The 19,264-nt window shown below is 41.4% G+C and overlaps 2 protein-coding genes across 5 annotated transcripts in view; one reads left to right on the top strand and one right to left on the bottom strand.

Moving 5' to 3' along the window:
• Positions 1-7,656: 7,656 nt before the first annotated feature.
• TSN (translin) lies at positions 7,657-14,656 on the top strand. The gene is made up of 6 exons (XM_060774563.2): positions 7,657-7,819; positions 9,795-9,888; positions 10,778-10,874; positions 11,419-11,534; positions 12,080-12,159; positions 13,122-14,656. Exons 1-6 carry the CDS (start codon positions 7,754-7,756, stop codon positions 13,347-13,349), a joined length of 681 nt encoding a protein of 226 aa, XP_060630546.1. The 5' UTR covers positions 7,657-7,753; the 3' UTR covers positions 13,350-14,656.
• LOC132774421 (intersectin-2-like) overlaps positions 14,402-19,264 on the bottom strand; it is a 108,185-nt gene continuing 103,322 nt past the window's right edge. For all 4 annotated transcript variants that reach the window (XM_060774524.2, XM_060774541.2, XM_060774550.2 and 1 more), the window contains one exon: positions 14,402-18,373. In XM_060774524.2, coding sequence (XP_060630507.2) covers positions 17,578-18,373 — 796 coding nt within the window. In that variant the 3' untranslated portion in view covers positions 14,402-17,577. The remainder of the gene's footprint in view (positions 18,374-19,264) is intronic.

Raw genomic sequence — 19,264 nt, 5'->3', positions numbered from 1 at the left:
GCAAAGACTCTGGCACAAGCCAGTAAAAGTGGTCCCAGTGGTGAACAGCACACTGGGTGCAGTGCCTAAAGACCTTGGCCTGCACTTAAACACAATTGGCACTGACAAAATTACTATCTGCCAGCTGCAAAAGGCCACCTTATTGGGATCTTCACACATTATTCGCCAATACATCACACAGTCCTAGACATTTGGGAAGTGTCTGACGTGTGATCTGATACAACAGCCAGCAGTTATCTTGTTTGCTATGGACTTACCTTGTGTTTCTAATAATAATAATAATAATAATAATAATAATAATAATAATAGTGTGGTTTTCTGGTGTTGTATATTCCTGTCGCTTTTGTGACTGTTCATTTGTACTTTGATTCTGTAGCCCACTTGTCGATGGATATCCAGAATCAGCAGCATCCATTGCAGCCCTTTTTATCCTGGGCAACGACCGAGCCAGTATAGACTTCGTTTTGGTTTGTTTCTCCATAGTGCTAATGGGTTAGGTGCAATGATAGTCATGCATTGTGGTGAACAGTGAGGGGGAAAAATAAGACTCTAGTTACTGAAAAAAAAATCTTCATGTGCATGGAATCCCATGCAGGTTTAGAGACACCTATTGACACATTTCTGTATGGCAGTTAACTATTTCTAAAGATACATATTGTGGAGTATTTGCAATTTCTGTGCATGGCTGTCAAAGCTAGATAGTGAGGAAAGCTGATGGGACACACATCTACTCACTTGAAATGTGTTAGAGAAAAGACCTTAAGATACCATGAACTGCTAAAAGGAGAAATGAATAAGTTTGTAACAGAAGAATCCTGAATTATTTCTAGATGCCAGAATTCCCAAATTGAGACTGTTGTATTTTAGAGAGATCATGAGGTGACATGTTTAATTAGAAAAGTCAATGTTTGGTAATGTAGGGGGCAGTAGGAAGAGAAGAAGACTGCATTACAGATGGATAGACTCAATGAAGGAAGCCATGGCGCTGAGTCTGAAGGACCAGAGCAGGACTTGGAATCCTCTTGTTCATAGTGTCAACATAATCCAAAGTCAACTTGATGTCAATAAACAGCAAAGTATTTGGAAATGGCAGCAGGGCCCCTGGAATTGCAGGCTACACAAAGCAATAATCTCTGGACTAGTGCTAGTCCCTGAGAGCACAGATTCCTGCCAAGTTTCCAGGAAACTAAAAAAATGCATCCAATGAGCACAAATATGCTAGTTCCTTACATAGTGGAAAGAGATTATTCCCCACATCAGATTGTGTGGGAAGCCCAGTTGTAAGTAACGTTCCTCTATTTTCCATACCAGCCTAGAGATATACCAGGAAAAAAGTGGGGTGGTTAATGGATTCTATATGTAGAATTTAGTTGGAGTTGAGGCTTAAGTTGTACAATATGCCCATATTGGCATGTGAAGGGTGCTCTGTAATCCAAACTACTTTGCTCTTTTGGACTTCACTCCTACTCCCCTCCTTGGAACCAACATTTCTTTCTATTTGTGGGATTCTATTTGACAACAAGCAGAGAAACGTGGTGCATTTTGCAGGAAGCCACCAGGACTCTGAGACCACAACACAGAGCAGGTGCAGCTGCAATTCAATCCACTTCATAGGGCTGGAGGAGTAACTTGACGGCTCTTGCTCCTTCCACATTCTTCTGCTTGGAGGAAAGGGGAGAGGCTAAGAATTTGCCAGGCCTGGAAGGGGCTTTGCTGACACTTCATTCTCTTAGGATTTGATGACTATTTCCTTACTTCAGCAGCTGACAGGGTTTTGATAGCACATTGAAGAAAGCTATGCCGGGTGCCATCAGGATGCTTCTATTAGCTACGAATACTGTGTTAATGCCCAGGCAACACCCTTGTGTGTTTGCCCAGCATATAATGCTGACCACAAAAGAAAGAGGATTTAGACTGGCCTGTTTCTTCCATCACTGGGGACCATGAATAGAGAACTTGCAAAGTCTTCCCATCAGTTGTCTTTTCTTGTATCCACAGAAACCCAGGCCCCTTCCACACAGCTGAATAAAATCCCACGTTATCTGCTTTGAACTGGAATATATGGCAGTGTGGACTCAGATAACCTAGTCCAAGGCAGATATTGTGGGATTTTCTGCCTTGATATTCTGGGATATAGGGCTGTGTGGAAAGACCCTGAAAGGTTATAAAATAGTGGGGACACACAGCTGGGAAATGGAGCTGTGTGGAAGGACTGACGGTTACTATTCATTCATTAATTCATTTAATGGATCGATCGATTGATATCCCACTTTTTTCCTATAAGACCTTAGAGGTGAGCAAACTGTATAATCACTCTAGACAAGTAATTTAAAAAGCCATTGAGCTATTTGGAGTTCTAGCATACTATCTGCCATAACGTAGGGAGTGAAAGATAGCAAGTGTCTTGAACCCCCTCTCATATTAAAGTTGTTTTATGTACTAGCTACAAAAATAAAACTTCCATCTTTATCAGTGTCCTCTTTTTCCTTTTCTAGCATGAGGTGTTTGAGACAAGAAAATCATAGAATGAATGTACTCTGAACTGGCATCAACACAAATGACACATATATGCCATTACTGTAAGATGCTTAAACACTCACTCTCTTAGTCTTAAAAGGAGACAATTGCAAATTACCTTGGAATAAATCTTGCCAAGAAAACCCAATGAGAAATTTGTCCTAAGTCATAGCTGACTTGTAGGCATTTTTACCCAGCTTTTTATACTAAAGCTTTCCCTGAGTGCACATGTTACCCTAAAAACAGCATAAGAAGCTACAGAAAGTGCCATAACATTCTTTTAAGATATTACTAAATTGACTGCAAAGATTTTCTAGGCCATCTAATGTTTGCTGGGTGTTTAATCATATGCATCTTTCTTTGTTATTTGAACAGCTGTGAAGGTTTCATTAGATCTCACTTTGGGTTGCCTCCGCTTTTCCTGACCCAGTTGTGTGTGTTTTAAAGGCTGTGTGATTCACAGACATTTAACTGATGAATGCTTTTTTTCTGCATTATATCACTATGGGAAAGATAACACCACCTGTCAAATATCTACCTGTTATGCATGTTTAAAGGCAAAGAGCTCTAGCCACAAAGTGGGGTTGACTTGCCTAGTTGCTTTTAAGTTTGCAAATAGGACTATTTCAATCAGGAAATTTTTTTTTCCCAGCAAATATTCAAAAATCCCAACAGAAGCCTTGCCTAAAATTAAACATAAGAGGAAACCCTAACAGCCATAATTGTCACATGTCATATATCTGCTAAAAGTATCATTATATATTGAACAGAAGACATAGGATTTACTGTAGATCTTTTTCTTACATCCTTGTGACATTAAATGTTTGGACTTAACACTGATCCTAAACATAGAAATAAATTAACCTGATTGATCTTTACGAGTCTTACTTGCCAGTAATTACACATGGGATTAAAATCTTGGCATAGGGCTTTCTACCTTAGAGTTCAAACAGAAGGGTCCAGAGCATAAAGCATAAGTCATGACACAGCATGTCTGTCCATTTGCTATGGAAACTATGTTTGGTTAAGTATCAAGTGTCCGGATATCTACTCATGTGTCTTGCTGGGAAGATCTGCGTATTTTTAACCCAAGCCGCCAAAAGACTACAACCGCAAACTAATTCCTTTCTGAGCCTGGAAGTTGGTTCCACAGCTTGGCTTGATCTACCACAATATATTATCATTGTTTTTATAGCGCAAGAAGAATGCAACATCTCTTCCAGACAAAGATATATTGGTGCCCAGAAAGATTAATGTTCTAAATTAGACAAAACAACACAGCAAAGAGCTATTGGCCAAAGGAAGAAGTGTGGCTTATGTCAAGGCCTGAGCAACCCAGAAAGCAATTTGACATTGCGAGAACTAGAATGGTGATGGTGTCTGAAAATGTATCTATACAAACACATTAAAGAAAGAGGCTACAAACATTCACCCAAGCAATTACTTGACACTCAAGGGCACAGTTTCTAATAATACAGTGGAATACATCCTGAAACGCCTGACACCTAATGGGAAGGGTTGCCGTCTGTTCTAGCAAAGACTCGTATCTAATGATATTTTAGCTCAGTGGTTCCCAACCTGTGGTGTATAGACCACCAGTAGTCTGAACGAACTAAAATATGGTCCATGGCCTCACCATTACATCGTTGTAACGAGTGCTGAGGCTTATTAACCAGCTTATTACAACGATGCTGAGGCTTATAGTGCTGAGGCTTATTAAATAAATATGGGTTTTTTTGTGGGCGAGCAGATGGCAACTACTGGATGGATATGTTCTGTATCAGAAACTAGAGCTGATGGAGCCGTCTATGCCTCTCCCTCCTCTAGATCAGGAGTAAAAGTGTGGAAAATGGCACTTCGAGCAGTGGAGGGAAAGGAGGAAATGGAGCAACCTGTAGACAGGACTTTCTTCAGGGGCCACCTCCATTACACCCATTAGCATTTATTTAGAAAGCTCAACTCAATCTTTGAAACATTCTGAAGAATGGCAATGCATATTTGAGCAAACAGAGAGAATGGAAATATCAGTTTCTCTCATTGCAAACAATTCCCATAAAATATCAGCATCGCTCCCACATCCACATGCTACACGCCAGCATGCCATTCAGAAATGTTTAATTCCCCCCAGTATAAACATGTGCTCTTTTTTAAGCATGACCAGTATTAGGAGGATCGTGAGGGAGGGCTATAGGAAATTATCTACCAATCTACACTAGAACACTTTACGAGACCTGTGCTCTTTAAAAGACATATAACTTTAAAGAGCGCAAGTTAGTGGGCTTGATACCTCTGATAACACAAAATAGCATGGTTTGACAACCAGAAAAGACAATCTCTTGCAGTTTCTTCTTCATATCAACTACCAGGATACACTGTTTGTTGAGAATCTGTTTGGAAATTAAGTTGTATAAGAAATATTACTAATTTGTCTTCAGAGATGGTATGAATTAAAATAGATACCACAGATATATTTTAAAGAGTTTTTTTCATACTCTGGTGAAAGAATTGCTGATCTCCCGTGGAAGTTTTAATGACAGAAACAAGCCAGCCCTCCCTAACATTTATTGTTGTGTGTCTTCAAATAATTTCTGACTTATGGTAATCCAAAGTGGACTCTATCATAGGGTTTTCTTGGAGGTATTTGATTGCGGGTTGTTTTCTGCTGAAAAAATGTGGCTTCCCCTTGGTCAACCAGTGGGCTTTCATGGCTGAGTGGAGATTCGAACCCTGGTCTAAAGGGCAGAGATCCCTGTATAGTACTGTGTAAATGCACTCTGCATGAAAGAAAATGAGAGTAAGTGTGGTGCAAGCAATGGTTACCAGATGAGTAAGATTTTGTAAACCTTTCATCTCTGACTAAACAAAGATCTTGCAGTGATAACAGGAGGCATCAAAAGAAAATGTAATTTCACACACAAGGGAGTTTCCCAAGTCTGGTGGTGATAAAACTAAGCATTTACATAGTTTCCCTGACATCGCTTGTTGCAAAATGATTATAATAATAGAGTGGACAGATCTGTAGGTGAATTCTAATAACTGGATGTGGATTAGGCATTGCTGAGTGTGCTTAGTTTATGCAGTCTTGTAAATGTGCCTACAAAAGTTACTAGCCTTTGAGAACTGGTTTGTAAAGACGAAAAAGTCCCCTCCTTGTGGCCAGACTCTGAACAAACGATCCTGGCAATTAGCAGGCTTGCAAAACAGATCAGGGTTTAGCAGGCTAACTTCAGTCCTTCAGGTGTTTTGAACTTCAACTCCCACAATTCCTAGCAGTCTACTGGTTGTTAAGAACTGTGGGAGTTGAAGTCCAAAACACCCAGAGGAGTGAAGTTTGCCCGTGCCTGTTTTAATAGAGTTTAACAGGTACTGATAACAACCATCAAGTGATACATACCCCTCACCCCAAGTTCCCAAACTCTTCTCCTTTTGGACTTCAGCTCCCAGGATCTTTTACCATTGGCCAAAGTCAGGCTGAGGCTGCCGGGAGTTGCAAGCCAGAAAACTTGGAAGACCAGAGTTTGGGAACTCCTGCATTATGGCAATGGGGCAACACAGTAGATAGAGTCCCTTTCCTTACCTATCTCAGCTAATCATCTCATTAAAAAGCATGAAAAGCAATGATTTTGGGAACACACAGAAAATCACCTCTACACCCTAAATTAAAGCTTTCCAACCTGTGTGTTGTGACACTTTCATGTGTCAGCTGCAGTGTGTGTATCACACGACAGTGAGAAACTTGAATCTGTGTAAAATAAGCAATAATTAATGATGATTATGATATGCGCTCCATGCAGTCATGCTGGCCACATGACCTTGGAGACGTCTATGGACAACACCAGCTCTTTGGCTTAGAAATGGAGATGAGCACCACTCCCCAGCTGGACTGAACTAGACTTAATGTCAAGGGGAAACCTTTACCATATATATATGAGAAAGGTTTTAATGAGCTATGTTGTGTCCCCATACAATTGATGCCTGTGCCCATCTCTCTTATCGGGTTGGTTTAATCTAGTAATGCTGGATTACTGTGTTGTGAAGTGATGCGTTAGAAAAAAATGTGTCCCAGCCTGAAAAGTTCTGCTCTAAAGTGACTCTACCTGCCCTGGCTGAATGCTATGGCATCGTGGGATTTGTAGTTTTACACGGATCCCTTAGGAATGAGCCATGGCACTTAAGTGGAGTCAAGCTGCACTCATTCTAACAGAGTAAGGCCCCTTTCCACACAGCTGAGTAAAATCCCACATTGAATTGGGATATATGGTAGTGTGGACTCAGATAACGCGGTTCAAACTAGATATTGTGGGATTTTCTGCCTTGAGATTCTGGGGGCCCTTCCACACAGCCCTCTATCCCAGAATATAAAGGCAGAGAATCCCACAATATCTGAGTCTGGACTCAAGATAACCCAGCTCAAAGCAGAGATTTTCTGCCTTCATATTCTGAGATACAGGGCTGTGTGGATGGGCCCTCTATCTCCTTTCCACACAGCTGAATACAATCCCACATTGAACTGGGACATATAGTAGTGTGGACTCAGATACTGCAGTTCAAAGCAGATATTGTGGGATTTTCCGCCTTGATATTCTGGGGGCCCATTCACACATCCCTCTATCCCAGAATATAAAGGCAGAAAATCCCATATTATCTGGACTCAAGATAGCCCAGCTCAAACCAGATATTATGGGATTTTCTACCTTGATATTCTGGGATATAGGGCAGTGTGGAAGGGCCTTATGTCCCCTTTCCACACAGCTGAATAAAATAATATCAAATAATAAATAAATAAATAAAATAATATCAAAGCAGATATTGTGGGATTTTCTGCCTTGATATTCAGGGGAACTTTCCACACAGCCATACAGCCCAGGGCCCTTCCAGACAACCATATAACCCAGAATACCAAGGCAAAAAATCCCAATATCTGCTTTGAACTGGGTTGTCTGAGTCCACACTGCCATATATCCCAGCTCAAAGCACAAAATGTGGGATTTGATTCAGCTGTGTGGAAAGGCCCTGGGATAGAGGGTCTGTTTGAAAGGGCCCTACTGAGTATTCTGGGAAGCAAAGGAAGAAGCCTGGCAAGGAAGCCCGGGCGGAAGTGGCCCGCAGGCGCCCGACGAACCAAAGGGGCGGGGCGCTTCCTTTTCCCGGCAGGCGGAGAGCGGGGCAGCCCTGCGACGCCGAAGGACCCCTTCCTCTGAATCCGAGCCGGGAGCCGCTGCTCGCCTTTCCCGCCATGTCCGTCAGCCAGATGTTCATCACTTTGCAGGGGGTCCTCACCGCCGACCAGGACATCCGCGAGGTGAGGAGGAGGAGGAGGAGAAGGCCTTCCTGTTTGCCCTCCAGCCCCAGTGGCGGGTCCCATTGGGTCCTCGGGCGGTGGAGTCCTGGGCTTTGGCGAGGCCTAGATCCCAGAGCCTTGAGCCACTCAGGCAGACACAGTGGCACTAGAAAGGCATTGGTTCTGTATTGTCTCAGGCATGGGCCAACTTGGGCCCTCCCTCCAGGTGTTTTGGACTTCAACTCCCACCATTCCTAACAGCCCCGGGCCCTTTCCTTTTCCCCCTTAGCAGCCTAATACCTCCCAACTAATACCTCCCAACAAAGGATCCTCCCAGGCAGGAAGCAGCCAGGCATTGAAGCTGCAGGGCCATTTAATGCTAATCAAGGTGGCCAATTGCAACATTCACACGTGCCTCCAACAGACAAGAGTTCTTTCTCCCACCCTGGACATGATTCCACAGATATATAAACCCCACTTGTCTAGTTTCCAAGAGACCTCACAACCTCTGAGGATGCCTGCCATAGATATGGGCGAAATGTCAGGAGAGCATGCTTTTGGAACATGACCAGACAGCCTGGAAAACTCACAACAACCCAGTAACTCTTGCTTCTTAGGCCCCTTCCACACAACTGGATAAAATCCCACGTTATCTGCTTTGAACTGGAATATATGGCAGTGTGGACTTGGATAACTCAAGGCCCTTCCACACAGCCATATAACCCAGAATGTCAAGGCAGACAATCCACAATATCTGCTTTGAATTGCATTATCTGGATCCACCCTGCCATATATTCCAGTTTGAAGCAGACAGTGTGGGGTTTTATTTAGCTGTGTAGAAGGGGCCCCAGCTCAAAGCAGATATTGTGGGATTTTCTGCTTTGATGTGCTGGGATATAGAGCCTGTCTAGAAGGGCCTGTAGATATCTTCCACTCAAACCTGTGTATATATCAGTTTAACCAAGGACAACAATTAAGACTGCTCCTGAATTAAGGCTGCTGGGTCAAACTGCTAAAGTTTATGTGGTAAGTTACTGGAGTCTAACGTGCCATCAAATCTAATCTGCAGCTCAATTTTCAAAACCCTGAAACCAAAAAAAAGGATTTGCTGCTGAATGTAATGTGCAGCAGCAAAAAGTGCTCTCTTTGTCATTTAGAGCACCAAAGCTCAAAAAAGATGTGCATTGCAGTAGTTGCCTGCTTGGAATCCCTTCATTATAAACTATTGTGTTTGGGCACCAAAGCTTCCGTCAATAGAAAAGAAAACCTTGGGATGCATCAATGCTATAGAATGAATCCACTTTAACTACCTTGGTTCAATGCTATGAAATCATGGGGGCTGTAGTTTGACAAAGCCTTGAGCCTTCTCTTCCTCAGAATGCTGATGTCCCACTAAACTACAAATCTCAGGATTACATAGCATAGGGCCATGGCCATTAAATTAGAGATGACATCCCTCACATAGGAGCTCCATGTGCTTCTTAAGCAGCTTCCCTGTTTTCTTTGCCTCAGCACTAAGAGCCCTCCCATTCAGGCCCTATATCCCAGGATCCGATCCAAGGTTTTCTGCTTTAATCTGGATTATACGAGTCCCCATTGCCAAATAATCTGGGATAAACTGAAAACCTGAGATCAGATCCTAAGATATAGGGCCTGCCTGGAAGGGCCTAAGATTACTGTATGATGTACATTTTGGCAAGGTCTTTTAGACTCAAATAAATAAGGTATTTTACAGATAAGTACACAGAATTTGTTTTGCATATATATGTTTGATTTAGCCAAAAAAGGGTGAGCATTAGATTTGAGTAAGTAGGGTAAATATGTTAGTTTCTAAGATGCCACAGGATTCAGGTCTGTGTGTGTTTCCTGGCGCAGATTAGCACAGCAACCCCCTCCAACACTTCCTAATGCATGGATTTACTAGAGGGGAAAAGAGGCTATAATGCAACAGAGATGGGCAGTTGTCGCTGTGTGTTGACTTTGTTTCCTTTTGCAGGAGATCAGAAAAGTGGTTCAAACCCTGGAGCAAACTGCCCGGGAAATCCTAACAGTACTGCAAGGAGTCCATCAGGGCTCGGGATTCCAGGACAGTAAGTCAAGATGGCTTTGGTTATAACCCTTATACACATGTTATGCTGGTTGAAATAAATGAGAACAAAGATGCCTGTTGGAGTCATGAAATGCTTCTATGTTATCCAAATTAAGCATTTTTCTAGTAAAGCAGGTTTTATGTTTATTTGATTGGAAATACAGGGAACTGAACCATGGATGTATCCACCCTTTGTCAGTCTGTGACCATAATAATAAAATTCCTTTCTTCCTTCATTAATGTTCTATCATAATAATAGTTTGATATCACTCCTGGTTTATCGTCAGTCAGAAATGGATTAAATAACGTAGAACTTTCTCACCTCTAGAAGCCTAAAACATGAATTGGATCCAGATTCTTAAATACCAACTTGTTCATTGATTTCAGTGGGACTCATGCAGAACATCGCATATAAATTCTATCTGTCAGATCTGTCAGGTGTGTGTGTTTGTGGGACTGCAGCTTCCAGCAGCCATAAACAGCATAGTCAGTGATGAAGAATGATGGAAGTTGCAGTCTTACAACATCCAGCTTCACGGGTGTGGGGTAAGAAGGATAGGGGTTTGATAAGAAGTGATAATGGCGCAGTCATTAATATTTTGTAAATGATTTGCATTAGATGGCGTCTTTTTAATACTTTTATGTAAGTTTTTGTTTTTTTTCTTTTTTAAAAAATTTATACAACAAAAATAAATAAATAATTATCAATAATGAATAAATAAAAACATATAGAGGAGTGTGTGATTCCCAGCTCTGCTTTAATGTAAGTTATTGCTTGCTGTCTTTTTCATGGCTCTATGCCTGAATTAGATTGTGTGTTTGTTTATACCAGAATACTGACTCCCCTCTCCAACTATTACTGCTTTATTTTTCAATTTTAATAATTTCAGTACCAAAGAAATGTCAGAAGGCTCGAGAACATTTTGGCACAGTCAGAACACAGCTGGCCTCTCTGAAAATAAAGTTCCCTGCAGAGCAATATTACAGGTTTGTGAACCTCAGTTACTTCTTCATATGATAAATGCCCACTGAATTATCTCCATGCTAGCATTGCAGAATCTAGATGGAACTCACAAGTCTAAGAAATAATAATTTATGTGGCAGAGAGCTAAAATCTAAACAATTAGCAGAGACACTAAATTTAGGCATATCAGTGACAGAGTATTTTTATTTCAATTGCACAGGGAACCGTGGAGAACTAGATTTTTTTCCCGATCGGTGCTAATGCTTTTTGATCAGACTAGATAATGCATAGTGAGTCATTTGCTAGAAATGAAATGGGAAAGGTAGAACTAAATTCTTGGCTGTGAAGGCAGCAAGAGCTGGTCACTCTCATGCATGCATGCATGCATGCATGCATCTTGGTTAAAAGGACAGAAAACAGATTATTTATATGCTTAATTCTTGATGTTGTAGTTACAGAATGATCCAAACTTTATGTGTGTTTTTTGTTTGCTGCCTTAACCCTGCTATGTAAAAATAATCCCATCGCATTCAAATGTGTGTAAGAGAAAAGTGTCTGTCTTTGCAGATTTCATGAGCACTGGAGATTTGTGTTGCAACGTCTGGTATTCTTAGCAGCGTTTGTAGTCTACTTGGAGACAGAAACCTTAGTAACTCGGGAAGCTGTCGCAGAAATACTTGGAAGTAAGTAATAGCTTTTCTGTTTTAATGATGAAGTATGACTTCTGTGTATAGAAAATTTTATAAAATGTACACAAGAGTAGGATATCAAAACACTTCCACTTCAACTAAGAAATTAGGTTCATTTTTACACCACAATTGTTTACATCTATACCCAGAAGAGCTCACATAACACTTAATGAGCCATATTCCCTAGTAAGTTTTTTTCATACTCCAGGAAGTTCTACTCTGAATGGTGGCAACTTTCCATGGTCTTCTTTCCAGCCTTATTATCTGAATGTGATTTTCCTGCTTCTTGGCAGGGGGGTTGGACTGGATGGCCCACAAGGTCTCTTCCAACTTTATGATTCTATAAAATGTTGGGGTGAAATCTGGGGGGGCCTTGCTTGCCAGTGTGATCTGCCACTGGGCAGTGGCACTCTTAGTTTTGTAGCTGAGATAACTAAGGCAACTAGGATAAAGATTTTGCATTTTCAGTGTTTTCTGGTTTTTGATTTGTTACTACTGCTAACTGGAGTTGAGTTCCAATTGGCTCTTTTATTTTGCAGTTGAAGCTGACAGAGAGAAAGGTTTTCATTTGGATATTGAGGATTACCTCTCAGGAGTGCTGACTCTTGCTAGCGAGTTGGTAAGTAAAGAATATTGTAAAGCAGGGTGGGCACTGTGTGGCCTTCCAGATGTTGTTAAACTGGTAGGAATTGGAAGTCCAACATTTGGAAGACTCCACAGTTCATAACCTGATAATAACACATCCCAACAAAACAAGTTCTTGGTGGCTTGGTTTTTAGGGTTATTGGTTCCTAGGGTTATTTGAGGAGCTGATTGAGAAAAGTACATTGACTAGATGGCATCAGTTCTAGTTTCTTTGTTATAGTTAGCATGATTTGCAACATACAAGCAATTGCAAACTAGTATATCATATATGTTCGGTATCTCAAAAACTAGAACTGATAGAGGAAAACTGGTGCCATTTTTAGAATCAGCAGTCAGAAACAGGCCTCACATTTGGTGCACCAAATTGTGTGTTGGCCAGTGTAATAAACTGACCCAAAGACAATAGGGTTAATGCATAGACATATCTAAATAAATAATCTTTTTTGAAGCTGGGAGTTTATCTTTTCTACTTTTGCAAAGCCAGAATTTTAGAGTTAGTGGTATTAAAGGTAAAGGTTCTTAGGAGTGGACTTTCACTGAAGATGCTCTCAACAAAGGCGTGAGGAATGTGTAGTTGTCCAATGTTGTTGATTTGCAATTCCCATCAGCCCTACTTAATATATCACCAGATGATAAGACAAAAAAGCACAAAAAACTATAGACTTACTACGAGAGAGACAAAACATCAATTCCCGAGTATACTAAAGCTATCAAATATTAGAAGTCCAGCAGCAGGACACATTCATGTGAATGGAATTCCTATGCAGAAGAGAACACATCCCCATTGTTTCGTTGTTTTAAAATCAGTAAAAATCTGAATGGGAGATAGTATACAGTTGAAGTATGAATATTATTGAGGGACTCCAGTGAAGCATGTAGGCCTTTCCTGGCTTTTGCACGACTACTTTGGATGTCCAATTCTGTTTTATCCCATAGTCTAGGCTGGCAGTCAACAGTGTCACGGCTGGAGACTATTCTCGTCCGCTCCGTATCTCTGCATTCATCAATGAATTAGACTCTGGATTTCGCCTTCTGAATTTGAAGAATGACTCCTTAAGGAAGCGCTATGATGGTCTCAAATACGATGTTAAAAAGATTGAGGAGGTGGTTTATGACTTGTCAATCAGAGGGCTGAACAAAGAGGCTGCAAGTGGGGAGAAATAGAAGAGGGGTTTGTGGGACTGAATCGGTCAATACCTCAGACTTGCGGCCCATAAAGGAGGAGGTTGAACTGAGGGCCCTCGTACTAGTTTAGAGAAATCACATGCTGCAAATCACTGTGTTCCCAACTGAATGTTTAGTATGCCTGACCAAAAGCACTAAAAAACCATTTTGTGAATGCCTACCTGGTGGGATCTGTGTGCCCACATGGTGTGAGCAGCCCCTTTGCTGTTCAGTGGACCTAGCGTGCTAGTTATTTTGCAACGGGTTTTCTTTTTTTTCTTGCCCTGCTGAGTCCAATCTTTCAGAATCTCCATGGAAATTTATTATTTGTGTTTAGTATACTATAATCACATCAAAATGCCGCACTTGGCTGCAGCTACTATGTAAATAACATTTAAAACCTGGTCCTAAATGCTTAACTTTCTTCTTCTTTCAGTAAGTCAGACTGGTTCTATTATTAAAAGTAAGAGTTCAGACTGGGAATAATCAGTTCGATAGACATATTGTTGGGAACTCATATTTTCAGTTACCATATACTACATGGCTATCTTTGTATTTTAGATCTGGGAAGTGGAACTTGAATAGTTGCTTGTTGGCATTCAACATACATTTATATCCCAATTAAAGATGCAAATCTTAGACTATATTTAGGTGATGGTTGGAGGGCAGAAGGAATTGGAGATTCACTGAGGCCAGTAGCTACAGAAGATGGATAGTATTCTTCTTAGAGATTCTTTTGGTTTTAAGTGGCCTGTTTCATATCTCTTTTACTTTCCATTGTATGTTTTTTTAAGATCTAGATAGATTAAGCATCAGAGAAAAGTGTGGGCCTTATCAAGAGGAAAGTGGCTACTTTTAGTGTTAATCCTGAATACACTTAGAAAACCTTTTCTCCACTTCTTTCCAAGCAAGTGTACAAAACATCACAGCTTTCATGTATGGTATATAAGGCACAGATACAAAGTGTAGTGGGTTTCCCCCTGTGCATCCAGTGTATGGGCGTATAACATCCATTTTGTGAATTTCATTTGTGTGGAATTGGTTTCTGTAGCACAGTCTTGTTCTGCCAGAGCATCTTTTATGTTGTACACTCATCAGATAGTTTTCTCCCCTTGTCTTAAAAGTTTCTTTTGCTAAAGATTGCGTCCAAAGAATTCCAGAAAATCTTTGTATTTTATGATAATTAGTGGCTGTAAGTATCTTTGTAAACCTTTGCCTTGTTCTGGTTACGTTTTCTAAAAAACATTCACTGAGAAGAAAATACTTCTTTGTAAATGTGGATAAATAAAAGAAAAACACTGTTCAAATTGTGTGATTTGTTGGCATTGCAAATAACACAGAATTAGGTCCAATAAATTGGTATATCATTCTAGAGTGAAACTGAGGCCTAAATAACCTGAAGGCACCAGATCCTGTCTGTTCTTGTAAGCTAAGTAGTAGTTCTGGTGAGTACTTGGACTTATCTTTCTCTGAAATATAGTTTAGCATGTAAGATGTATTTCGGAGGAAGGTAAAGGTGAAGCACTTTTGAGTATTCCTAAGCACTAGATAACATATTCTAGTAAAATGTGCCCTTTTTTATTCAGGCACATGGCAAGATAAAATAATCCATTAATCTGTACTCATGTATTCCCACTAAATTGAGGGCCATTATCCTCGAACTATGAGGGATCGCCTAAATAAGTAAGTCCCACTAAATACATTTTAGACCAGGCAAGACCTTTGCTGGCCATAAGCAAACTCTCCATACACTTCTTGTGTACTTGCTAGGTGATGTAGCAGTTAAAATGCTACATTACGATGGAGGCAATCATGGAATGCTCAGACACAAACAGCATAGTTGGCACCCTGTTGGTTAATGCCAACTGGAGTATACCTATTCAGTCTTTGATGAGTCAATACATAGATAAATATTACGGACTGAACGGGACTACTCAGGACTAAAATAATTTAGGACCAAGTAACTAGGGAGCTACCCTCTCAGACTTACCTCTTTGGCTGGTTGTGAAGATAAAATAGAAGTAGAGGGAAAAACATCCTCTCTTTCAGTCCTTTGGAAGAACGAATATTCCTATTTTTTGTAAGCCACGAAGAAGAGGTCGTGTGGACAAATACTTTCTTGTTGACAAAAGCTCCTTGCTCCAGAATACTGCAATTTAATGGAAGCCAATGGGTTCGCTATAGCCTTGCTCTCATTTAGAGTAGACCAGTGGTTTTTAACCTGTGGGTGCCCAGATGTTTTGACTTTCAACTCCCAGAAATCGTAACAGTTGCTAAACCAGCTGGGATTTCTGGGAGTTGAAAGGCCAAAACAGCTGGGGACCCACTGATTGAGAGCCACTGGAGTAGACAGTAGTGAAAGAAGGGGAACCATAAATCTCAGTAAGGCTGTTCTGGAAATATGATCTAATTCTAGATTCTGAAAATATTTTAAAAATAGCTAAGAGCTTAAAGTGTACCACACCTTGATGTAAGTTGGCCATAGAACAGGAAAAGATGCAGAGATTTTGTTCCCTTTTTCCATAGTATCATATATTAATTTTTAAAGGAAGTGGAAGGTCACTTAAATCTCAATGAAACATAATTATTAAAACATTTTATGTTTTCTACAGTATAACATATTCATTAAAATTTTGAAATACACTAGATTACATCATTTAAATAATCACAACTCAGAAGAGGTAATTTAGCTTTTGTTAACAAGTACAGGTCAGCACTATTTCTGATGTCTCAGATTCCTTGGGTTTCTACAATGGATTTTTAACTACTTACAAACAAATCCAGTGATCCTTAAAGGGAGAGAGTATTGCTTAGCCACAGAAATCTATAGCTATTCTGGAATGTTTATGGGCGAACTAGGATTATATTTTGGCTTTCCTTTCAGCTTACATGTCACATGTTCAGTTTACATGCAATCAATGCAAAATAAAACTCAGTAAACCTTCATCTACTTGCGGACAGAAGTGGTAAGTTTTTTAAGAAGGAGAATCAAAACAATTATTAAAGGGAATACTTCTGGGAGAGCAAGCTGAAATGAAGATAATTATACTGTTTAACTATTCTCCTTAACTGGGTTAATACTGCTCTAAAATTGACCTGGATGTTGCCTAATGCTGTTATAATATACATACAATGAAACCTCTATCATAAATGGTTAGATTCCTTTCCCATCACAATCATGCAGTGTCAAACACCTCACAGTCATTATCTTACCCCCATAACATTAACAATATTAGCTCATTTTTTCTAGAGACCTGCTCCACATGATCTGTTGCCAATAACCCCAATTGCCATAGAGAAACTTCTCCCAAGTAGGCCACAATTCCAAAGGGCCTGCCCCCCCACCCTTGAGCAAGTCTTCAAACACTAAATCCCTCTTTGCCCCCAAACAGACAACATTTCCTTGTCTTTTCTGTTTTGCCTATTTACAAAATGTGCAAAAGATTTCCACTGCCCAGAATCAAGACTGCTCCTTAGGGTGGTTGCCCAGAGCATTCCTAGAGTCCGTGCAAGGGCCCTTGTTCATAACCTCCATTCAACAATTAACAGGTAGTTTTCAACCTAACAGTACTTCTTGCTATCAAAGCACTAAATCACTGCAAATAACCAGATGGCTACCAGCCTCCTCTCACGATGGCAACTTCTTATCAACCCTTCAGACAGTGTTTCTCAAAACGGGGCAATGTAGGCCTATGGAAAGAACTCAAAAAAGTGGCAGGGTTTTATATGTCTTATTAGTAGCAACCCTATAAGCTGTATTTTCCATAATGAGTTTTGATCTCCATGGGTTTTCTGAAAAGGAGAAGTAGAATTGTATGCTTGCAGTTGTTGTGGGTCACCTTAAGCTACACATGGTGTAGAGTTGGGGACCTGATGCTATTTAAAAAGAGGAAAGGTGTGAAGTGGATCAACTGTATTGCCTAAAGAAGGAAACAAATCAGGGCCCATAGAGCAGGAGGCAAAGTGGCATAAAAGTGTAGGACCCAGGAGGTATACCCAGTGAGGTTTCTAGGTTGGTTTAAAATGGGACACAATTTTCCTAGGATTTGAGAAACACTGTTTTTTTTAAATAGTATTTGTTATAAAGTCTCTTAGTAGAAAAAGAAGTCATCATAGGTAGCTCTAGTGCTATTTGGCCAGGTGAAGAACATCCTTTGTGCTTTCCCACTGAAAGCGGGTCTAGTGGAATTTCTGAGCTTAGCTGAATCACCACACAGCCAGGATTGTTTCAAGACCTGTTGTGGGATGCAGTTATCATGATGTTGGGCAAGGCGTTGCGCCGTTTCTTCCAGGAGCCCAGCTCCCGGGAGTACCTCCGTATCTGCCTGAACCAGTGGTGAGTCCGTGTCTTGTCACTGTCTCGGAACACAAAGGATTCCCGTCTGATCTCCAGAAGTTCAAAGGTGTCATCGCAGTCGGGATCCACAGAAACCACACAATTACTCAGTCTCAGGGGCTCCCTGAGCAGACTAAACTTGCCATTGTTTTTGTCCCTAATAAGTACCAATACTGCGTCTTTCACAAGCCCTGGCTCCCCAGGTTCAAAACTGGACTCGGACACACGCCGGATGTTGACCATGAGGAGCACTTGCATGTTCTGGAACTTCAGAGTCTTGCTGCCCTTTTTCACCCACTGCCCATCAGGTGGCTGGGCAAGCTGTAGGGGCCCTTCCATAACAAAACGGGTTTCTTCCCTCAGCCAGCCCACAGTTTTGATAGCAGTTTCCCTCATCTCAATGTTAATGACTTCCCTGTTCTTCTTGCTGTCCTGGCGGAAGGAACGGAGAGTCCAGGAGTTCCCTTCCTGCTTGGTTTTCATGTTGATGTGCTCCAGGTGAGACTCGATGCGGCTCTTTGCCTCCCTCAGGCTGCTATGATCTGGGTGGTACTCAATGGTGGCTTTGATGATGCGGCTCAGCAGAAGCGGGTATTTAGTAACTCTCTGCAATGGAGCCATGAGAAAGGATCGCAGATTCATTCGTCGGAGGGCTGTGTTGTCGTTTTGTGAAACATTGAGGAATATCCTGCAGGAATTTCAGAAAGAACCTTTTCAGTAAAAAGAGTCATGGGAAAATGAGAAAGCAGAACATATAGGCTAGGTAGCTACGTGTCTTATCACTGAATCTATAATAGCCAGTACTGGGTGTAGACATCCCCCCCCCCCAAACTCATCCTTTGAGAGATTATTTCGTTTATTTATTTTACAGTTTTATAGGAGTTCACTGCATCAGTTTCATAGGAAGGAAGAGAGGAAGGAAGAGAGGAGAAGTAGGCCTCCCGTGCTGCAGTGACGACCCTTAGGGTGGACGCCGGTGCGACGCGCCTCGGAGCCAATGCCATCTGCCCCCCCCCCCCCAAGGCCTCTGCTGCTTTTGCTCCGGCGCCGAAGATCGGGCCTGCTAAGCCTCACCGCTGTAGCGCGTCGGCGCCAACATCATCTGGCCCCCTCCCCATTACATCCGGGGAGGGAGAGAGAGGGCGAAGGCTCCCATCAGCGGTAGGAATGACATCGGGCCTGCTAGGCCCCACCGCCGCAGTGCGTATCGGCGCCGACGCCACCTGGATTCCCCCCCCCCCCCGCGACACCGGCGAGAGAGAATTAGATCAGTGCCGCAGTGTAGAGCCAACAATCTTTTAGCACTGCGCCATCTTGATCTATCTCTTTATTTTTATTTTCTATTTTTATTTTGATGTCTCTTTCCCTCTTTTCTGATTAGCTGTTTGTGGTAGTATAGCTGGCTGTATGTTATATGTTGTGTATGTGTTGTGTTGATTGTGACAGGAGGTAGAGAGAATAAATAGGATTTTGCATAGGAGATTGATAGCATAGGACAGGGTTAGATGGTTGGATGAGCTGGGGGGAGTAAATCTTACTCAGTTGTGCCCACCGGGCTTCGGAGTGCATCAGCAGGCCA

Source organism: Anolis sagrei, chromosome 1 (assembly GCF_037176765.1).
Source record: "Anolis sagrei isolate rAnoSag1 chromosome 1, rAnoSag1.mat, whole genome shotgun sequence".
Taxonomy (NCBI): domain Eukaryota; kingdom Metazoa; phylum Chordata; class Lepidosauria; order Squamata; family Dactyloidae; genus Anolis; species Anolis sagrei.
This window is presented reverse-complemented; position numbering and strand designations above follow the sequence as displayed.